The sequence below is a fragment of the Podarcis bocagei genome, assembly GCF_964188305.1.
Source record: "Podarcis bocagei genome assembly, chromosome: 4".
In the NCBI taxonomy this organism is placed as follows: Eukaryota; Metazoa; Chordata; class Lepidosauria; order Squamata; family Lacertidae; genus Podarcis; species Podarcis bocagei.
This window is the reverse complement of record NC_138128.1, coordinates 21,916,974-21,933,455: the sequence shown is the minus strand read 5'-3', so window position 1 is coordinate 21,933,455 and position 16,482 is coordinate 21,916,974. Positions and strand designations below refer to the sequence as shown.

At 45.9% G+C, this 16,482-nt stretch overlaps 2 protein-coding genes across 2 annotated transcripts in view; one reads left to right on the top strand and one right to left on the bottom strand.

Moving 5' to 3' along the window:
• Positions 1-15,114, top strand: part of GFM1 (G elongation factor mitochondrial 1) — a 33,820-nt gene extending 18,706 nt beyond the window's left edge. The window contains exons 12-15 of the mRNA XM_081190263.1: positions 490-627; positions 1,097-1,179; positions 13,509-13,671; positions 14,920-15,114. Of these exons, the coding sequence (XP_081046389.1) occupies positions 490-627; positions 1,097-1,179; positions 13,509-13,671; positions 14,920-15,099 (564 nt within the window). The 3' untranslated portion in view covers positions 15,100-15,114. The remainder of the gene's footprint in view (positions 1-489; positions 628-1,096; positions 1,180-13,508; positions 13,672-14,919) is intronic.
• Positions 671-10,466, bottom strand: LXN (latexin). The gene is made up of 6 exons (XM_081190618.1): positions 9,776-10,466; positions 8,378-8,440; positions 6,780-6,957; positions 4,852-4,988; positions 4,016-4,078; positions 671-1,683 (listed from the first exon to the last, which is right to left on the bottom strand). The coding sequence occupies exons 1-6, from the start codon at positions 10,187-10,189 to the stop codon at positions 1,585-1,587; spliced, it is 954 nt and encodes a 317-aa protein (XP_081046744.1). The 5' UTR covers positions 10,190-10,466; the 3' UTR covers positions 671-1,584.
• Positions 15,115-16,482: the final 1,368 nt, after the last annotated feature.

Below are 16,482 nucleotides of genomic sequence, written 5' to 3'. Positions count from 1 at the left end.
TTCAGACTATCTCTGAAGCCTTCGCAGCGCAGCTCGAGTTCCCGCTGCACTCCGGAGGCTTCAGGTTCCTTTCGCTGAAGTCTTGTTCTCCCGGCTTCAGCGAAAGCAATGCGAAGCCTCCGGAGCGCGGAGGGAGCGCTCCCTCGTGCGCTTCGGAGGCGTCGCATTGCTATCACTGAAGCCAAGGAGTCTGCATTCACTCCATAGGACGCACACACATTTCCCTTTAATTTTTGGAGGGGGAAAAGTGCGTCCTATAGAGCGAAAAATACAGTACTTGTCAATGCAGTACTGAGTGGAGCAGTCTCAGGTTTGTCATGCTCTGAAGCCAACACGTTCCATTGATACCCTACAGTTTATAGAAACCATCTAGCTCCATTTTTTAATGGGATTTTGTCCTGTAACCCCAGCACTTTTGACTATCTTGTTATACTCAGTGATGCAAAAGACATTAATTTACCCTTGTTTTATTTCCCCGCCCCCCTCTAGAATGACTTGGATAAGTTTTCAAAAGGCATTAACCGCTTCACGAGGGAAGACCCCACTTTCAGAGTTCATTTTGACAGCGAGAGCAAAGAGACCATTGTTTCAGGAATGGGAGAACTGCACCTGGAAATCTATGCACAGGTGATTGTTACAAGATTGCACTGGTCAAGTGTGCTACCGAGTCTCACTTGGCAAAAGTATTTATTTAATTCAGCATTTATAGTTTAAGTGTGCTCCCCAGCTTCATATCAGGCTATGTATAAATTATACAGTGCCGGTTGTAATTCTTCAGCTGGGTCTGTGCTAACAATTTTTTGTGATTCTCGCTCATGAAGTATATATAGAAGGTCAGAAATTTTGCATATGTACAGGATGTGGACCAAAAAATTACTCAAAAACCCCCAAATCTGCTCTGGGTGGGTGGACTTCTATCTGGTCCAGATATAAGAAGCTCTAATTAACTAGAGAGATACTACAGATGGACATTTTCCCAGTGATTGTAGGTAGCATTCGGGAATAATTAGGTGAGATCATGCTAAGCGCTACCCATTTGGCAACACATTTTAATCAGTTTTTTTTTTTTTTTTTTTTTGGTGCTGTTTCTACCTAGAGAATGGAAAGAGAATATGGTTGTCCTTGTGAGACCGGGAAGCCTAAAGTAGCGTTCAGAGAGAGCATTGTGGCAACTGTACCGTAAGTGTTCACTCTGGCATGTGAGAGGCACCACACCAAGGCCAGGAAATAATTTGCATTGGTCCTTATACATGTAGGGGTTTCTGAACCTGCGTAGGCCTATTTTATAGCCCTTCCTCTAGCTGTACAAAGTTGTTTTAAAGTCATCTGAACAACCTCTAATACAGTGGTACCTTGGTTCTCGAACTTAATACGTTTTGGGAGTCCGTTCAACTCCCGAAACCGTTTGAAAACCAAGTGCTTCCTGCACTCAATTGGAAGCCACGTCGGACATTTGGCTTCCGAAAAACGTCCACAAACCAGAGCACTTACTTCCAGGTTTGCGGTGTTTGGGAGCCGATTTGTTTGACAACTAAGCTGTTCGGGAACCAAGGTACCACTGTAGTAGGGTCGAAGTTGTGGCCACTAATCCTGTGCCGCACGTTTTGGCTGATGGCTATTCCGTGTGACTTTAACTCCATGCTGCGGGTTCCATAAAACTTGCATGTGCCAAGGAATAATCTCCTGTGGATTACAAAAAAGAAAAAGCCCAAATGTTAGAAGAGCCACGGTATTAGAGAAACCAAGGAGCAGCATTGTTATCTCTGCATATCTGGAAAATCACGTTCTTTTCCTATCTCGTAACTTCGGGCCAGGTCACATTTCGTTCCTCCTTCTCTTTCCAACTCTGGAATTCTTAATAAAGTGCAGTGGCTCTCATAGAGCAAGGCAATCAAGAATGTGGATGGCAGGAAAAGGAGAGAATTGTTTCAATGAAATATTGCCAGGTAGTTCCTCCACATCCTACTGTTTCATGCTGTGTTGTTTCAAGGCTGACTTTTCAAACCTGTAATAGAGGCGTGCTCTCTGCCTAATTCATGCACATAGGGAACCATGCAACCAGAAGTGTTCAATAGACAGCAGCCTCACTAGGCCACCATCTACAAATTTTGTTCTCACGATACTTGGGAATAAGGTTTATATCAGAGGTTGGCAACCTTATCTGAGGATGGGCCGGAGCGTGTGTACATACACACTCTTCCAGGTCAGAGGAGCACCCGTGCGCATGCGCACAGGCGCAATCAACCCGGAAGTCAGTCCCCGCGCCACGCTGGTAAGAGCCCGTGGCAGGGGTCACCATGGGCCGGTTAGACAAGCCTTGTGGGCCGCTACCGGCCCATGGGCCTTAGGTTGCTGACCCCTGGTTTATATCTTCCTGTGGGCTTCCTTTGTACCTCTGGTTTGGTGTTGCATTCTTATATAACCATTCTGGTTCCTGCACCTTAATCTAAATGAGAGAAGCTGGGGTGGGTAGGAGGGGGAGACACAAGCTCTCTGCAATACAAGGCATTTGTAGTACATAAGAGGTGTCACTAGATGAAAAGCGATTCATTGCACTGTGATTTGTGTGCAGGTATGTACAATTGCAATATGGTGGATCAACAAGTTTACATATCTGATGTCAGATCGGCTAAACTTTGCCTTCCTGTGTAGCATGCGCTTTTGCATAGTTGGGGGATCTAGAGTGATTTGCTGAATAGGCACCCCACCCAGGAGATGGACATTTTGTGGGCATTTTGTTCACTCCTGTTCTCTGCTTATGGCACAGTTGGGGTTAATCTGGGAGGGGGTCACGGTTTGAATCCAAAGCCTTCCTCTGACAGAAGGAGCCTTCTAATGACAGAACCTCTCGGTGGAATTTCTGCTTGCTATATTGAACAATCTCCCCTCTTCTCCCCACTGTGTGCTGTTTTGAGGGTTCTGACTGCCTAGAGCTGGTTTTTCTTGGAGTGCTCAGCTAGTAAAGTTAGGAAAATGCAACTAAAGAGACAGGGTGCTTCAAGTTAGGATATAGTCAGGGCTGTGTGTGTTTGTGTCCTCTGCACGTTAAATAAATAAATGCATACTGTAATCTAGGTAAGTTGGGTTGGTTAATCGGCTAGGGTGGAGGTGGACACAGCCTAGCCTTATCCTCTGCCTTTAGTGGAAGGCTGGCTTGTAGAATTCGGGAAGTGAAGCTTTCATGGTAGGAGTGAACTGATGCTAATTACTGCAGATCAGATTGCTGGTGAATAGAAACCTGTATCAGTGGGACAAAAGTTGCAACCTTAACAGGCAGCGCAAATTCCCGTATAGTTTATGAACATTTGCTTTAAAAAAATCTCATTTGGTGGAATCCTGCACTTTTGCAAAGTCTGCTTATAGAATTGTAGAGTGGGAAGGGACCCCAAGGGCCATCTAGTCCAAAAATCCCCTGCCAACCCCTTTGCCCAATGGGTCTATTCCTTACCTCTGGAAATCTAACTTCTGAGAGTGCAGCAGGCACTGACAACACCCTTCCAGTCTTATATTTGTGGCCAGAAGTATCTTGAGCTTGAGTCTGTGTGTGCATTTGTGTTTTAAATGAATACAGATTCTGAGAAAGGTAAATCCTGTTGCTCCATATCATGGGTCTTAGTCCTGGTTCTGAAGCAGTGCCGAGACCTGTGCCTAACCATGAAGGTTGGCAGTGCCTTGCTTTTCAGACTGTCTTTATCCCTTGCTCTGCTGTACTCTGCAGACTGCACAGGAGGCTCTTAGGAAAGCCTAGGGATACCCAATGTCGTGACCTCCCAGGTATTGTTCATCTACAAGTGCCATCATCCATGGGAGTTGAGAGTCCCATGTTAAATGCAGGGCCCTCCATTGGCTATCCTGGTACAAGCCTGTGAACAGCTTTGGGGCCCTTGAGTTGCTCCTTCCTGTCCTACCAGCCTGATACTGTAGTGATCACTGTTTCAGGATTGCTTTTTTCAGGAAAGGTCCTCTTCTCTCCCCCTGCCCCTTCCTTTATTTGCTTTACAATTCTGTTACTTACCTGGGAGACAATATCATGGATCAGAACCACATAGGAAAATTCCAGGTAATCATCACTCCTTTTCTGCAACCAACAAAAGAGGGGAGGAAACATACCTTGACTTTAGTAAGTACGGCTGCCACCCATGTATAGCTAACCACTTTCAAATGTTGTTCAGTGAGCGTGGAAACACGAAAGAACTTGAACTACCAGGAGGGAACTAGGTTTCCTTCCTTGCTTCCCTTTAACATCCAGAAGGCAAAGACCCATCATTTAAAACTCTGCCGTTCCTTAATTCTGAAAAGGGAGTCTATTCTTATAAGAAGGAATGCTCTCATTTCCATAAACAATTTAATGGGTTTAGAACTGACTCATTGCTTGTTTTTGTCTTAGTATTAAATCACTATGGAGACTCTGTGCGCTTCTGGGTTCTTGTGACCTGACATCCTTTAGGGCTTGGTCAGGAGAACTGAACAGAAGAGTTTCCCTTTAAAGAGGAAGTAAAATGGGGGGGGGGGGAATTCTGTAGTTTTACATATCAGGATATAGTAACAGCAGGCCTTAAAATTAGGTAAATACAACTTCAGAGGAACAACCACACTTGACATATTATATTACACCATGTCCTGATTTATTTAACAAAAATTAAGCCAAAATGGAGAAGCAGGGTATAAATTATTCTTATTCTTATTATTAAGAATATGTCAGGCTTTCTTAGGCAAGTATACACTGAGAATCCCATGTTAATCTCCACTTTGTGACTTCCTTCAAAAAATACTTTAACTTTGCACTCCACTGTGAACTCTTCTTCCCATAGGACAACTTGTCAGACTCCCCTCTTTGATCCATTCGCTTACCACTTGCTTGACACTTTGCACTTTTGCCATTTTGTACCAAGTGTCTTCTGTCGAATTCTGCCATATCACGTAACCACAGGCAACCCAGGCTAAGTGCCGAACTGGCTTCATTTCTTCAGAGACATTTCCGAAATTGTCTGGCAACAGAAACAAATAGCTTGAATCGAACTGGGAAAGTATTGAGCAAGTATAGTTTTTTTTAAAAAAGGAATTCCTAGACACAAATTGCATTTTTTGCCACCCCCCCAAAAAAAAAAGTTCATTAAAGGTATCTCAACTTTGCACAATCTGAATACTCCACCTTTCATCCAGAACTTGGATTTCTGTTTGGCAACCAGTGGCAGGAAAAAAGGCAGAGCTATGTTTGGGAATATAGCGTGGGTGGTGCTGTGGGTAAAACCTCAGCACTTAGGACTTGCCGATTGCATGGTCGGCGGTTTGAATCCCCGCGGCGGGGTGCGCTCCCGTCGTTCGGTCCCAGCGCCTGCCAACCTAGCAGTTCGAAAGCACCTCCGGGTGCAAGTAGATAAATAGGGACCGCTTACCAGCGGGAAGGTAAACGGCGTTTCCGTGTGCTGCGCTGGCTCGCCAGATGCAGCTTGTCATACTGGCCACGTGACCCGGAAGTGTCTGCGGACAACGCTGGCTCCCAGCCTATAGAGTGAGATGAGCGCACAACCCTAGAGTCTGTCAAGACTGGCCCGTACGGGCAGGGGTACCTTTACCTTTTACCTATGTTTGGGAATAACAGGACCGTGTGAGTTGGCCCATCCTGACTAGGAACCATGGGCAAGGGACTCGTAGCTGCAGAAGGCATGCATACATTGGTTGGAAATACAGGCATACCTCGGGTTACAGACGCTTCAGGTTGCATTTTTGGGGGGTTACGGACCTGCCGAAACCCGGAAGTACCGGAACGGGTTACTTCCAGGTTTCAGCGGTCGTGCATGCACAGAAGCGCTAAATCGCGCTTTGCACATGCGCAGAAACACCAAATCGCAACCCACGCGTGCGCAGATGTGCCGCTGTAGGTTGCTAACATGCATCCCGCACGGATCACATTCGCAACCCGAGCGTCCACTGTATGTGGGTACCGCAAACCTGTTTCTGTATTTGTGGCTATAGAGATGCTACACCTGCTTTACTGAAAATGAAAGCGGTGGCTCTCCAAATTCTGCCCCAGAGATCTGTTGCACACACTAAATGTACTATAACACGGCTCCGTGTAGTTTGCTACTTGTTGCAGACACCTTCCAGTCTCTGGCTGATCAGCTTGCTTGACCATCTCAAGTCACCTATTTACATGGCAACGAGTTGTATTTTTGAGTACTTTATTTGTAATCTGATACAGTAGCTGAATCCCGCAAGTGGTCATTCTGCGTTTACATTGTTTAAGATCCAGTTGCAGTTGCTTTAAAGCAGGGGCAGCCAATGTAGGAACTTCAGCTGGTCTACCAAGACTTTCTGTCTTGGCCCTTTGCTGCTTTCATCCTAAGTGGGACTGGAGTAAAGAACCCGTCTTTGAGCCCCATATTCTTTGCCTGTAGCTTAACTAAAGAAAAGCTGTGGGACATGTATTCAAGCACCCACTCCCTCCTAACAGCACAAGTGGCAACCCAAATGGAGCCACTGAGAAACGAAGAAAACAACAGCATGCTCAGGGAACAAAAAAACCTTTTCAAAAGGGAGCAAAAAATCACAGTGGCCTAATGTCTGAGCATACTCCATACGTAATATTGAAGGGGAAAAAAGGGAGTAGAGGAAACGGCTGGATGGAATCCAAAACAGAAGCATGCCTGTTAGGAGGGAGGAGACGCTGCAACATTTTGTTGCAGGCAACATTACCAATTATTTCAAAACCTTAAGTTCAACACTGACACCTCATTCATAAAGGTAATTTCAAGTTGCATTTTTTTTTTAATTTTAACCTGGAAGATTTTGTGCCTCTAATAGGTCTGGCAGGTTCTTGAGTCTGTTGTAAAACTTGTTGTCTGCTTCCTCTGTATTTGTCCCGAACTCCCCTTCCACTGTATAATGCACTTCGGGAGCAACATGTGGGTCGCCGTGATGATACAGGATTTCAGCGGTGCAGTTCACAGGACTGCCCTGTTGGAGAAATAATCGGATAAGTTTAAAAAACTTCATTGGAAGGAGCTTGCTATTCTAATGATAAACACATTTTGCTTCGCCCTTGTTTACCAATATCACCTAACCAAAATAGCCATTATTACTATTAGAATATCCATATCCTTCTCTTACCTAAATCCTTGCTCAGAATAATTGTATATTGCTCTCTATTCAAGAGAAGTGCTATGTGTATTATCTCTCTTCCCCTTTTCTTCAGTTGCTCTGCTATTGAACATTGCATCTCCCCCTGTTGTGGAATCATCCTATAATGCAGGGGTAGGGAACTTCAGGCCTAGATCTTTCTGTTTTGCCATCAGAACTCTCCTTGGCTAACACCTCTCATCTTGCTCCCCCCCCCCCAGAAATGTGTTTTTGCCTGGCTCAAATGTGTCTTTGAACTCTGATAATGCCTCTTGATTGTCTGAACAGAGAGGGGTGTGTGTGAGTTTGTGTTGGAACTTGCCTAATGTACAGGGGTAAAATTTGCATTCATTGCTCCACCCACTTTTGCATGTGGCCCTCAGAAGGTTGCCCAGGAGGGATTGCGGCCCTTGGGGCGAAAAAGGTTCCCCACTCCCGCTGTGATGGGTGATTTGAGCTGCAGTGTGCTGTCTGCTTCTTGGTGATTTGAACTGTTATGCAAAAACAGCAGGAGCATTTGTTTAGATATTCCATCAGAGGGTAACAGATCCATTAGCAAGATGTGGTTTTGTGTCAATGCAATCCCATTACTTCAAGGGGCATATATGAAAATGGTGGGTGGGGTGTCCAAGGTCAGGTACCAATTTTTTTAAGGGTTAAAATAAACTCTGTTTGAAATTTTACATTCTAGAAGCAACAAATGCTTTTGCTACAAATAAGTGGCTTGCATGCAGTTCCTTATTGTAATGTGGTCGTGGGGCTCCCATGTTGGCAGGGTGGTCTTTAAGGTCCCTTCCAAGTCTGTACATCACTTGATTTCTTACCCCTTTGAAGACTGATGTGACAAATGAGGTTCTGTTTGTAATGGCTGATTCATACATGCAGAGTGATGAATATGAATCTCTAAACCAGCAATAGTCTCAGATTTTCATTTTGAGGTGATAACCCAAAGTTCTGCCAGGAACCTGTCCCGCTTTTTCTTGCGTGTTGCATGAAAGTTTTAGACTCCTGGCAGCATCTTGATAAATGAATTTAGGATCAGGGTGCCCAGGGGGCTATTGAAACCAGCCTAAGAATGTGGTGTTGTCGACTTGTCCTAGAACCAGCCCTCTGCTTTCTGAAGTGGTTTCCAGGTGGTTTATGGCAGAAGAAATCTCATTCAGGAATCATACAGGCTGTGATACAGTCTACTCTGTACCCTCTTGAGGTTTGCCATAAATGAATCCCAACTAACAACAAACAAAGGAGCAGGACTTACTTTCTGAAGTTCTTCTTCCATTGCAAACTTCAGGCGATATTTGTGCCCAACACCTGGAATTTCCTGAGGTACAAAGAGAGTACATGTTGTTTATCTTACTTCGACTTCTGAGGACTTTCCAGGGACCCTAACAATATGAGGGTATTCTTTATGTATTCAGTATCCGTATCAAAAAAGTTAACCTATTGTGGAAGGTATTTTTTTTTAAGGCCAAGCATGTTTAAATCCCATTTATCTCAGTAGGGAAGCTTAACACTCCCTTGTTGAAATCAGCAAGGTGTAAAAATATGCTTAACTTTAGCTAGTGCCCAGTGTTTAAAAGCAGTGTCCAGCTGCCTCGAAGTACCCCATTATTTAGAACATTAGCTGAGATGAAAGGTGGATAAAAAGCATTGTTATACTTTGGAACGGATGTAACATGCTTAGGACGCGTTGAGAATTCTTGTATTGCAGCTAAGTGTTCGAAAGACGCTTCTGGGGCATTCTCTACCAGCTTCGATTTGGGGTGGGGTTCTGCAGGTGTGTGCCTGTTTCAGAAAGGTTAACACTCTTATTTGCAGACAGCAAACAGTTGCCAGGATCAACCAGGCTTTCTATTTGTTTTTAGTGCAACTGGTTCTGCGGCTTATCCCTATAATTCAGCAGTGATAGATTCTCCCCCCCCCCTCCGCCCATGGGAGAGACTGGCATTAGAGGGAAGCCTGAAACAAGAAGGGTTAAGGCAACGAGTTTACTCCGCCTTGAATAGGCGAGATAACTCTGTGGACTTCGTTTTTTACCGATCGATGGGGCAGGTGGTTTGCCGCTGCTGGACCACGTGGCGCACAAAGGGAGGAGAAAGCTATAGCAACAGCTGTTGTCGTTGCCGATCATGGCGATCGCTTGGGGCGCAGCCCCTGGTCTCTTTGTGCGCCTTGTTGAAAAGAAAGTGTCGCTTCTCGCGGGCCAGGATGAGCCCCGCTCTCCTGGATTAAAAAGTAGCAGAGATGGGGAAGAGGGTGTTGTGCGCGCGCTTGCTCCCTCTGCAGTGATTGGCGTCTTCAGCCTCGAACCCTTTTAGGAATCCAGCTGTGCAGAGAAGTTGCTCAGAGGAGGAGAAAGCAGCGGAGACTCTGCAAGCGCCTGTTTATTTAGGCGCCCCCAGATGCTTTGCAGATGGACTTGCAAGCAGGTCCCGCCACGTTAAACGGGCCTTTCTTCCAAGTTAAATCTGGGGAGCGCGACTTTTGCTGCAGCCTTTTGCAGCAGCGAAACCAAGGAAGAGCCCTGCGGTAGCATTTAGGGTGCCATAAGTCTTGCTGGGGGCGTTTTGGGTTTTTTTTTTGTTTCCCAGGGAAGCGTGCGCGCCGGAAAGCAGCGCCTCCGCGCCCGCGCCTTCCCATCCCCGGCCCCGCTTACCTCTCGGCTGGCTTGGCGCACTTCCCGCACGCCGAAGATCTTGCTGGGGCTGCCGTGCTGGTAGTTGATGTAGTTCTCGACCACGCCGGCGGCTCGCGTGGCCGGGTAGTGCGACGGGGGGATCTCCATAGGGCCGGCTCCGGGGCGCGCGGAGGCTCGCTCGGAGAGGCCTCGGCGACGCTCGCTCCTCCCTGGTGGAGCGGGAAGGGGGGCCCGGCGGCGGGGCTGGGCCTCGGCCTGGGCGGTGGCTGCAGCAGCCGCCGCCGCGCACAATGGGGTTTCTTGCGCCGGCGGCGGGAGAGAACCAGGAAGCGGCGGCGGCGGCGGCAGCAGGAGGAGGAGGAGGAAGAGGGCGAGCCGAGCGGGGGCTGCTGGGGCGCAGAGGCGCAACATCTGCCCGCCCGGGCTCCGCATCTGGGCCGGGGGTGGATCTTGCGCGGCGAAGCTAGAAGGAAGAGAGTCGAGATGGGGGCGCTTGGAAATGAACCATTAGGTCAAAATTCCAAAGATCCGTGTATATATTGGGCCGCTCAGGACAAACAGGACGACCCGTGCATGTTTACTTGGGAGTTCATGGGATTCCCGGGACCGCAGCCAAGGGATTTTGGCAGAGGTCGAGAATGACGTCTGAATAAAACCCCGCTGAAATCAAGAGGAATCGTTCGTAATTGCGCAGCTTCAAAAACGCGATGCTTCCCAGGGAGCAAGTAGGTGCGTTTAGGACTGGGATGAAGGTGGTTTACTTCGGCAAAAAGCTTGCAACCTGCTTCTTCCGATGCCGTATGGAGCATCACCATCCCTTTTTGTGCCTCTAGATGGCTTCCCATCTGGAATATGATCTCGGCAGCCGAAGTGTTCTGAAATGAGAAATATCCATAGAGTTTGGGGCAGCTGTGGGGTGACAGGCTTAAAAAGCACACAAACTAGGTTTATTAATCTTTGTAAAAATACAAAAGGAACACACTGCTTCAGCCCTGTAAAGAGTTAATTACAAAGGAAGCTGGAGAACCAATATAAGTAAAATAATGATATTAAGTAACAGACTGTAATACAGTGGTACCTTGGGTTACATATGCTTCAGGTTACAGACTCCGCTAACCCAGAAATAGTACCTCAGGTTAAGAACTTTGCTTCAGGATGAGAACAGAAATCGTGCTCCTGCAGCGCAGTGGCAGCATGAGGCCCCATTAGCTAAAGTGGTGCTTCAGGTTAAGAACAGTTTCAGGTTAAGAACGGACCTCCGGAATGAATTAAGTACTTAACCCGAGGTACCACTGTACTGGACAGTTTATTTCTCTATTCCTACCATGGAAGGCTTTACAAAACTAAATAAATACATCACACACCACTGTAGTTTGAAAGAGCATGAACTTTGGGCTTTGTTTTTTCCTTTTTTGGGGCGAAAGAGGACATTGCTGCCAGATTGCTACAGTGATAAAGTCCTGGACTTCTGCCGTGTTTCCTATAAAGGGCTGTTGTTGTTACCACTAGAAGTAGAAAAGCTTGTGTGTCAAAAATAACCAGCAAATGCAGTCTTCACACAAAGGAACTAGTCTAGTACTTTCTGTATTTGTTTTTTATATACAGTGGTACCTTGGGTTACAAACGCTTCAGGTTACAAACTCCGCTAACCTGGAAGTAGTTTCTCCGAGTTGCGAACTTTGCCCCAGGATGAGAACATAAATCGTGTGCTGGCGGCATGGCAGCAGCGGGAGGCCCCATTAGCGAAAGCTCGCCTCAGGCTAAGAACGGTTTTGGGTTAAGAACGGACCTCCAGAATGAGTTAAGCTTTTAGCCCGAGGGACCACTGTATATAGGTCAGGCCACCCCACCCCATAGAGTTCTTTGAGCAGCTCAGAAAATCATACAAATATGCAACAATACAATTAAAAAATTCTGGAAAGTTAAATGCAGCATTATCATCTCATTTTCAACAGTGAACAGATGCTGATGCTGATTAGCAAGCATTTTTGTTTAGGCTTTGCTGTGCAATCCTAACCATGTCTATTCAGAAATAAATCCCATTTACTTCAACAGGGCTTATTCCCAGATAAATGGGGTTAGGATTGCAGCTTTACTAGGACATAATGGAGATGGTCTGGCAGCACCACTAGGGCTCGTAGAAAATGCACTCCTCTTTTACTCTCACACAGGAGGGAGCGATGCTGATAGCAAGAGGGTGCCTGCTAAAATATGTGCATGCCTCATCGGAAACAACCACAAATAAGGTTTTCTTCCCACAACTATTCTTTATTTCAGGATGAAGTCTGCATAAATTAACATAAGTTAATACTCATTTGACTAATCAACTAAGGTGCAAAATAAAGCGCACTTCAGCCAAAACACAGCCTCATTTGCAGTAGCAGCAGAGTGGGAGAGGGCTCTCAGTCTCAGCTGCTTGGATGTTCCAGAGGTCAGATAGGGCTTCGAAAAAAGCGCCAATCATATCAGCTGGAAAATAGCTTGTGTCCCCCTCACTTGATGCCAAGAAAGGGATACCAGTGTGGTGTAGTGGTTAAGAGCGGTGGACTCGTAATCTGGGGAACTGGGTTCGCTTCCCCGCTCCTCCACATGCAGCTGCTGGGTGACCTTGGGCTAGTCACACTTCTCTGAAGTCTCTCAGCCCCACTCACCTCACAGAGTGTTTGTTGTGCGGGAGGAAGGGAAAGGAGAATGTTAGCCGCTTTGAGACTCCTTAGGGTAGTGATAAAGCGGGATATCAAATCTAAACCTTCTTCTTTTTCTTTTTCTTCTTCTTCTTCTTCTTCTTCTTCTTCTTCTTCTTCTTCTTCTTCTTCCTTTCATATCTTTGGCTATCACCTGCAGCAGCAAAGTGTTCTGGGCTGGCCTTCCTCTCAAAACTCTTTTCTAAAATGCAGCGGAACTTGGAGACTGAGCATTCGACTGGCCCAGAGAGTAATTTAGCATCCTGTCCCAATAAGATGCATGTTCCTGTGCCAAATCAGAGTGCAGAGGGACTGATTTTAGACAGGCTGAGTCACCATGGCAGCTTAAGGCCCTTTGCTTTGAAGAGCAGAGACATGTGGACTGGCCACTTATTCTCCATGCCAATTCCAACTTGTGCTAGGTATCGAACGGGGGAAATGTCAGTATGAGCAGGACTCTTGCATGGAGCCTCCCAGTTGCTGCTTCCATAACTAGAGAGGCTCCAAAAATACCACCATGGAAATGGTCTGGTTGTAGAGGGAGGAGGAATCTTTCTCAGCCCAAGGTCTACACTCCCTTCTGGGTCAGCCTTCCAGGGGGGGTCACATGTCAGTGCGGGCAAAATAATGAATATGTATTTTGCTATAGTACAGTATGCTAGTTTCGATATACACTTGCAGACCTGATCTTTCCGCCTTTGAGGCAGGCAAGCAAGAAGCATTACCAGAGTTCAAGGACACATTTCAGCCAGGCACAAACGCTCAAGGGAGGTGTGAAGCAAGGCCAATGGGGAGTGTTTTGGAGGAGAGAGAGGCCTGGGGTTTCTCATCCCTGCTGTAGAAGCTTGTTTGGGTTGTGGTTCCTCCATACAGTCATCTACAAGCGATTATGTGGGGACGGGGAAGTTCTGGCTATTTGTTAGGTGGGAGCCAGCACCCAGGTGAGAACGTTGTGTGTTTGCCTGTAGATCTAAAGACCAGGATTTGAGCTATGCATGTGTGCTGAGCAAAATGAATAGGCATTGCTTCCCTTCCTTTCTTTTTGCTGAGTTCATGTCTTTTCACAGGTTCGACTTCACTCACAAAAGGCAGTCTGGTGGAGCAGGCCAGTATGGCAAAGTGATAGGCTATTTAGAGCCTCTGGAGGAAGAAGACTACACCAAGGTGGAATTCGTTGACAAGACGGTTGGAACGAATATCCCAAAGCAGTTTGTGCCAGCCATTGAAAAGGTGAGGTCTGCCTCACCCCACTCCCTAGTCAATGCAGTTTTGACAGGATCCCAAGCTGGCGATGGGCATCTTCTCAAGAAACAGGTTGGCTGTGAAGCCAAATAAGATCCAAGCAGGAAAATGGTAAAAACAAGACAAAAGGGAATGAAAACAAGAATTCAAAAGTACACACACAGGCATCCACACACCAGAAAATCTTGCTAGGTAATAACGAAGAAAGATCACTCCTATGCATTAAAGATACGTTCTTATTCTTAATGCATAGGTGATTGCAAGCTAGTCTGGTTGATACTGGATTTCTGGTATATCTTTCTTGGGCCTTCAAGGAGACGGCAAGCTCCTTTGGTTCTGCCTCCTGCTTGCATCTCTGTGGAAAACATGCTTTAAATGCCCTCGGGCCCTTTGACTGTCTTTCCTAAGTGCATTCCCTAAATAGGCTGGTCCATTGCATTCTGCTTAGCTTTTGCCATCATCAAATAAATGCCTGCAGTTCGTCCATGTTGACTTGCTCTTGTGAAAGTGGTGAGGGAGGCAGAGAGGGATTCTTTCTTTTGAAAACAAGAGAGACTGTATCTTCTACCTTTTGGTAAGGTTACTGTTTCATTTTTGTTTTTTAAAAGGTGATGGTTCAGGTAAGGTAACCTTCAAATCTGTTTCATATCCTACTTCTATAAGCTGAAATTTGGAGCAGGGTTCTAGGTGAGCTGAGAGACCATGGTTTTGAGCTAGCATTGTAGGTACAGAGGCTGTTTGTGGGTGAGTATGTATGCAGGCCAACTGAGAGAAAGTGGATGTGGAATTGGTTTGGGTAGTGAGTGAGTGGAATCTTATTTTATGGGTTTCTGATGTTTTGCCTTTTTATATGCAGCATTTAATTTTGATTGAGTTCCTCTTGTAGTCTTTTTTTTAAAAAAAATGAATGTGGTATATAAGGACTGAAATAACTAATTAGAAATTAACCATAGTAAATGTTGGTATACCTGTAATGCTAGTTCATCAATCACTTTGGTTTCGAGTTTGCTCTGTGCAGGAGAGAGAGAAGGGGGAGGGAGTGTGTTTTCTGGGCTGTCCCTTGAGTTGGAAACCATTGTTTGCGGATAACTATTAACATACAAGCTTTGTTGCTCCTTTTCCTTTCACTTTGGCTGCAAAGGCCTACTTGCCTACGTTTCCTCCAGCCACCTGCATGTCAAAGGACTTGCCACCGTTTGAACTGAAGTCGCTAACGCTGAGGCTATTCTTTTATAGGGGTTCCTTGAGGCATGCGAAAAAGGCCCTTTGACGGCTCACAAGGTTTCCGGGATACGGTTCGTCTTAGAGGACGGTGCGAGTCACATGGTGGACTCCAACGAAATCGCTTTCATCCGAGCTGGTGAAGGAGCCTTGAAACAAGGTACTGCTTCAGAGATGGGGCGCTTCCAACCTTAACCACATAGCTATTCTTTATTTCCATTTACCCCCTGCAGTTTATCCAGAATAGTTTTGTGAATAGTGCAGTTGCTGCTATGAAGTTCACCACTTTTGTGTCTAGCTCTGGCGTTTTCTGCATCAACTTTAAGCTTATAGAATCATAGAATCATAGAGTTGGAAGAGACCACAAGGGCCATCGAGTCCAACCCCCTGCCAAGCAGGAAACACCATCAGAGCACTCCTGACATATGGATGTCAAGCCTCTGCTTAAAGACCTCCAAAGTAGGAGACTCCACCACACTCCTTGGCAGCAAATTCCACTGTCGAACAGCTCTTACTGTCAGGAAGTTCTTCCTAATGTTTAGGTGGAATCTTCTTTCTTGTAGTTTGAATCCATTGCTCCGTGTCCGCTTCTCTGGAGCAGCAGAAAACAACCTTTCTCCCTCTTCTATGTGACATCCTTTTATATATTTGAACATGGCTATCATATCACCCCTTAACCTCCTCTTCTCCAGGCTAAACATGCCCAGCTCCCTTAGCCGTTCCTCATAAGGCATCGTTTCCAGGCCTTTGACCATTTTGGTTGCCCTCCTCTGGACACGTTCCAGTTTGTCAGTGTCCTTCTTGAACTGTGGTGCCCAGAACTGGACACAGTACTCCAGGTGAGGTCTGACCAGAGCAGAATACAGTGGCACTATTACTTCCCTTGATCTAGATGCTATACTCCTATTGATGCAGCCCAGAATTGCATTGGCTTTTTTAGCTGCCGCGTCACACTGTTGGCTCATTTTCTTATTTTCCTCCTTTCATTTTAAAGCTGTCCACTTCTGCCCAATTTACAACTCTTCTTCTCTCTGAGGAAGCTCATTGATCTGTATATGCATACCTGCATACTTCATGTTTTCTCCCATGTTGTTTCTCATTTCGGGAACACCTTTTCCTTCTCCCTGTTTGGCCTCACTGTTGCCATTAAGGTCAAATGCTATTAAGGTCTCTCCATCGCATCACCTTCTTTTCCTTGCCATTGTTAATGCCAATGCTTCCTGCTGCTACTCTTTCCCGTGATAATGTGTGTCCGTCTGCTAACTCAAGATAATATATGTATGGAATAAAGCATTTGCAATAATCAGTTTATTGGACTTCAATGTTCCACCAAACTTGTTGCTGTCTTTTCACTTACTCCTCTGTGGTATACTTAGACTATAGGTCTCCTGAACACCAAACACATTTCATCTCTGTTCTGTCAGCACTTAGTTGTGTTATTAGCACTAAATACATTTCATTTTTTAATTAAATTTGTATACTGCCCTTCATTTGAAAATCACAGAGCGGTTCATTACAAATGAATACATGAAAGACAGCTTTTTGTTCAAAACTGAGACCTGGCTATTAGATACTGTA

Bases quoted from the DNA above. Each gene is read 5' to 3' on its own strand.
- LXN (XM_081190618.1), bottom strand. From the start codon at position 10,189: ATGCGGAGCCCGGGCGGGCAGATGTTGCGCCTCTGCGCCCCAGCAGCC. The intron at 8,441-9,775 runs GTAAGCGGGGCC...TTTGTACCTCAG, and splicing joins TGCGCCAAGCCAGCCGAGAG to GAAATTCCAGGTGTTGGGCA. The intron at 1,684-4,015 runs GTAAGTAACAGA...TGTAATCCACAG, and splicing joins TCCATGATATTGTCTCCCAG to GAGATTATTCCTTGGCACAT.